This window comes from Spodoptera frugiperda, unplaced genomic scaffold, assembly GCF_023101765.2.
Source record: "Spodoptera frugiperda isolate SF20-4 unplaced genomic scaffold, AGI-APGP_CSIRO_Sfru_2.0 tig00001167_1, whole genome shotgun sequence".
Classification (NCBI taxonomy): Eukaryota; Metazoa; Arthropoda; class Insecta; order Lepidoptera; family Noctuidae; genus Spodoptera; species Spodoptera frugiperda.
The window spans coordinates 173,954-177,757 of NW_026095724.1; the positions used below are offsets into that span (position 1 = coordinate 173,954).

The following is a 3,804-nucleotide window of genomic DNA, read 5'->3' on the forward strand; positions in this document are numbered from 1 at the left end:
TCATTTTATTTTTAGTAAATTATATTCTGACAGTTTGAGCATTTGTGTGGCCTACCCAAATGTTCTTTTGGTTGGTGTTGTTCGTCGGATCATTCAGCAACAGCCGTCAGCTGAGCTGATTGTAAACTGACACATGCGTGCTGCCATCTGAACAGGTCCGCTCAAACTGCTGTGGTTCTTTCCTCAAAAGACCACTACAGAATCAACTTGCACGGTTCTCCGACATCTTTCTCCGACATCTTTAATTGATTTTGTCTGGACTTTAAAAGAGACTATGACCTCTGAGTTTGTTTCGGCATTTCTTCTCAGAGTAGTCAGATAGGAAATGCCGGCCTCATCTAGTTATTTAAGAGATTGACGTGTAAAAGTGTTATTTTATAACCTATTTGCAAAATAAATATCATTTATCATCATTTATCATTTATCATTTATCAAGTAATTGTAGAACCTGACTCCGAAAAAAATTTTTTTTTTTTTCAAAGTCTAGGCTTCTAACTGCAGGGAGGAATGAATTGAAAAATGCCATGTCTTCATCAAAAGCAAGATGGTTAGTAGAATTCCACATCTCAAGTAATTGTTTCTCAAACGCAGTCATTTCCTGTGTCCTAAGGAGCCCTAAGAGCTTGCAGTGATATTATTGTAGTAAACTTCATACATTCGTAGGAACGTCCTGTTGCTAAAAATCGCAGTGTAGCAGATAATCTTTCATGAGGACTTATTGCTTCTCGCATTACAATGTCGTGTTTCTTTATAACGGGGTAACTAAAGCCAGCAGATTAAATGTTTCTTCATTCATCCTCAAGTAATTATGCCAATCTTTCGGAGCAAATTTCAACTCCTTTAATCATTCCTGAAACCTGTGATGCTTTGTACGAGGTTCTACGGAAAGAGTACTTAAAGGTAAGCATGAGACATAAAAAAAATACTGTAATCATGAAATTATTTATTAATTAAACTTACTCGACGTATCACAACCAATAATGCTATTTAGGTGTCGTCACATTTTACAAATCATCATTAAAATTACTTAAATAGGTAGCAATTGTGTTATCCTGATCAGGCTGTAATGGTGATGTAGATTCCATTGATGATAAACTTGAGGATTCATAGTGGACTACAGCATGTTCTTGAAAGCGGTGTTGGTTAGCTTGTAAGGCATATTGCTTTTCAGTGTGTGGCCGAGTGGAAAGGTTTTGAGTGTTTGGCTGAGTGAAAAGGATTTGAGTTTGTGGCTGAGTGGAAAGGTTTTGAGTGTTTGGCTGAGTGAAAAGGATTTGAGTTTGTGGCCGAGTGTAAAGGTTTTGAGTGTGTAGCTGAGTGAAAAGGGGTTGTGTGTGTGGCTGACTGGAAAAACCAGTGTTGGGAAAGTCATAATTTTTTTTTACAGTGTGTGACATAGTTAAACTTCCCATTTCAGCCAAGAACAGAGTTTCGTTAATATTTTTTTCTGCTAAGATTCTCTGTTCTTTTGGTAACTCTTGTAGTTTCATCCCAACATTTTTTCCAAAAACCTCAAAACGATTGTCGGGGAGTTTGGGCCGTTTATGATAATTTACGTACTTAAGGACGTCTTCGGTTAATGTTTTTCTTCCTGGTCTTGGCCGACTGCGACTCGTGATTGGTGTAGCTCGTTCGCTGTCTGGACGGTTCGGGGTCGGTGTGTCTCGTTCGCTGTCCGAATAGTTCAGTGTTGGTGTATCTCGATCGCTGTCAGAACGGTTGGGGTCGGTGTGACCTGTTCGTTGCTCGTTGAGTCGTTACTGGCGGTCGCCTGTAGAATAGAAGAAATATTATGATACTAAAATAATACTAATCACGTACTCATTTTGTTACAGTTTCCCAAAACGGAACAAGATTGAAGATTAATATAGCGAGAGAATTCGAGAAGAAGTGGAACTTCCCACACTGTTTAGGTGCCACTGATGGTAAGCACGTTGAAATCGTGCCTCCAAGTAACAGTGGCTCGTTTTATTATAACTATAAACATAGACACAGTGTGGTATTGCTGGCAATCATTGATGCAAAATACAGATTCCTGTTAGCTGATTTTAATTTAATTAAATGTGTTGAAGCATTGTTAAAATATCTTTGTCTGAACAGTTTAAAATCTCTCTTAAACCTTCCGTTCACGACTTCCACAACCCACCTGCATAGTGTCACTTTACGGCTTTTATTAGCTAGTGAAAATGTGAGTTGACTTGCTCCTTCATCTAATGATTCAGGTTTAAATATTCTGTAATTACAATTTTCCAGTAAAGGGATGGCATCTCTAAACCCTATCTAAAACAAAAATGTCATTTTCCTTAAAAGTCCCCGGAACTGTCCATTTTCATTTGCAAACAAACTAGTCACTATGTCAGCATCAGTTTGGGTGGCAGCATAGGGCCCTACAGCATCAATTATGTGACCATCACAAGACACTATCATAAATGGTTTTATCAAATTGTCATATTTGTGCAAACTATATGTCTTTTTTTGAAACATATAGTTTGTACTTTTCTGCAAGTATATGTAAGTCCCATCAAAAATTGTAATTGCAGGCCTATCTCCAGTTACAGGCTCTTCAGGACCACCCAATAATGCTTGCGGAACTCTCAAGTTTCTGTTGGCTATTTCATTATGATTTATATGGTTTACACCAATATTATTGGGTACAAAATCCTCATTTAGACACAACCTAACTTTTTTCATAATTAGTTCCAATGTGGTCCTGGGTATATTAAAAAGAGTTGACAAGCGTCTATTACTATCACCTGTTCTAAGTTTTATCAAATAAATTTCTAAAGCACGTTTAGGTTGTTTAACATTTAGACGAGGTAAAAAATTAAAATAAGATTAAAAACTGTGGTACTGTAAGAGCAGTCCAATAATGGCACAAATGATTCGGCATTTCTGACACATTTTCAAAATTCAATAAAATCTCTTTTGATTTCAAAAGATTAATTATGTCTTCTATATGAAGAGCACTAAATGCATTATTTGTCCTATTTATTTGAGGCAATAAATGCCACTGATCACTATACAAATGTGTTTCACACACTGTACAGCTGCGAGGAACATAGAAATTATGCTCCTGCAATAATATCCTTTTAAGGAATCGTGGAACCAAATGTAATAATCTGTTCCTGCATTGTTGAAATAAGCAGTGTGTAGATGATATAACAGCTCGCTTGTAATTACGTAATAATACAGTAGGTATTACTTTCCCTTTGAAGTGGCCCACTTTGAAAAGGTGGTAATGGTGGCGGCTAAGGTGGGCCACTTGAACATCAGGTGGAGCTGCTGCATTGTTATTTGAAGCCAAATCCTGCATGTTATCCGAAGCCAATTCCTGCATATCACGTGTTGAGTCAACAACTGCCAGTCTATTCGCTCGCATCCAACATACATGAAAATAAAAAAGGTTTCTGATGAATGACGAATGAAGATTATTAGATTTTCTCTTATTCAACATTATTTTTTGTTTACACTAAACCCAAAAAGGGGTCATTGTACTCATCATTTTGAACAACTTTTTCTATGGGACCAAACTTGAAATCGCGAAAAAAAATCAGCCGTTCCCTACATTATTTATGTTCGCATTAGCTCGTTAAAAAGTGCTAATTTAAATGACTTATTTTGTTAAAAAGACTTATCAAGATGGTTTACAAAGCCAGTATGTTTTGAAAAAAAAGTAGGTAAAACAAATTTCAGCGGCGTAATAAATAATACACAAAAATTATAACGAAAAAAATTTATTTGCAAAATTCAATTTCCTCCAAAAATAACTGCTTTGGTTAGTTATTGTCGATTCGTTGCTCTATC

The 3,804-nt window shown here is 36.4% G+C and overlaps 1 protein-coding gene across 1 annotated transcript; it reads right to left on the bottom strand.

Annotated features, from left to right (window-relative positions):
- Window positions 1–1,757, bottom strand: LOC126912986 (uncharacterized; the record flags this gene model as incomplete). Its single annotated transcript, XM_050707621.1, has 1 exon — window positions 1–1,757. A coding segment is annotated over one exon (753 nt), but the record flags the coding sequence as incomplete, so codon positions are not given.
- Between the last annotated feature and the right edge of the window lie 2,047 nt (window positions 1,758–3,804).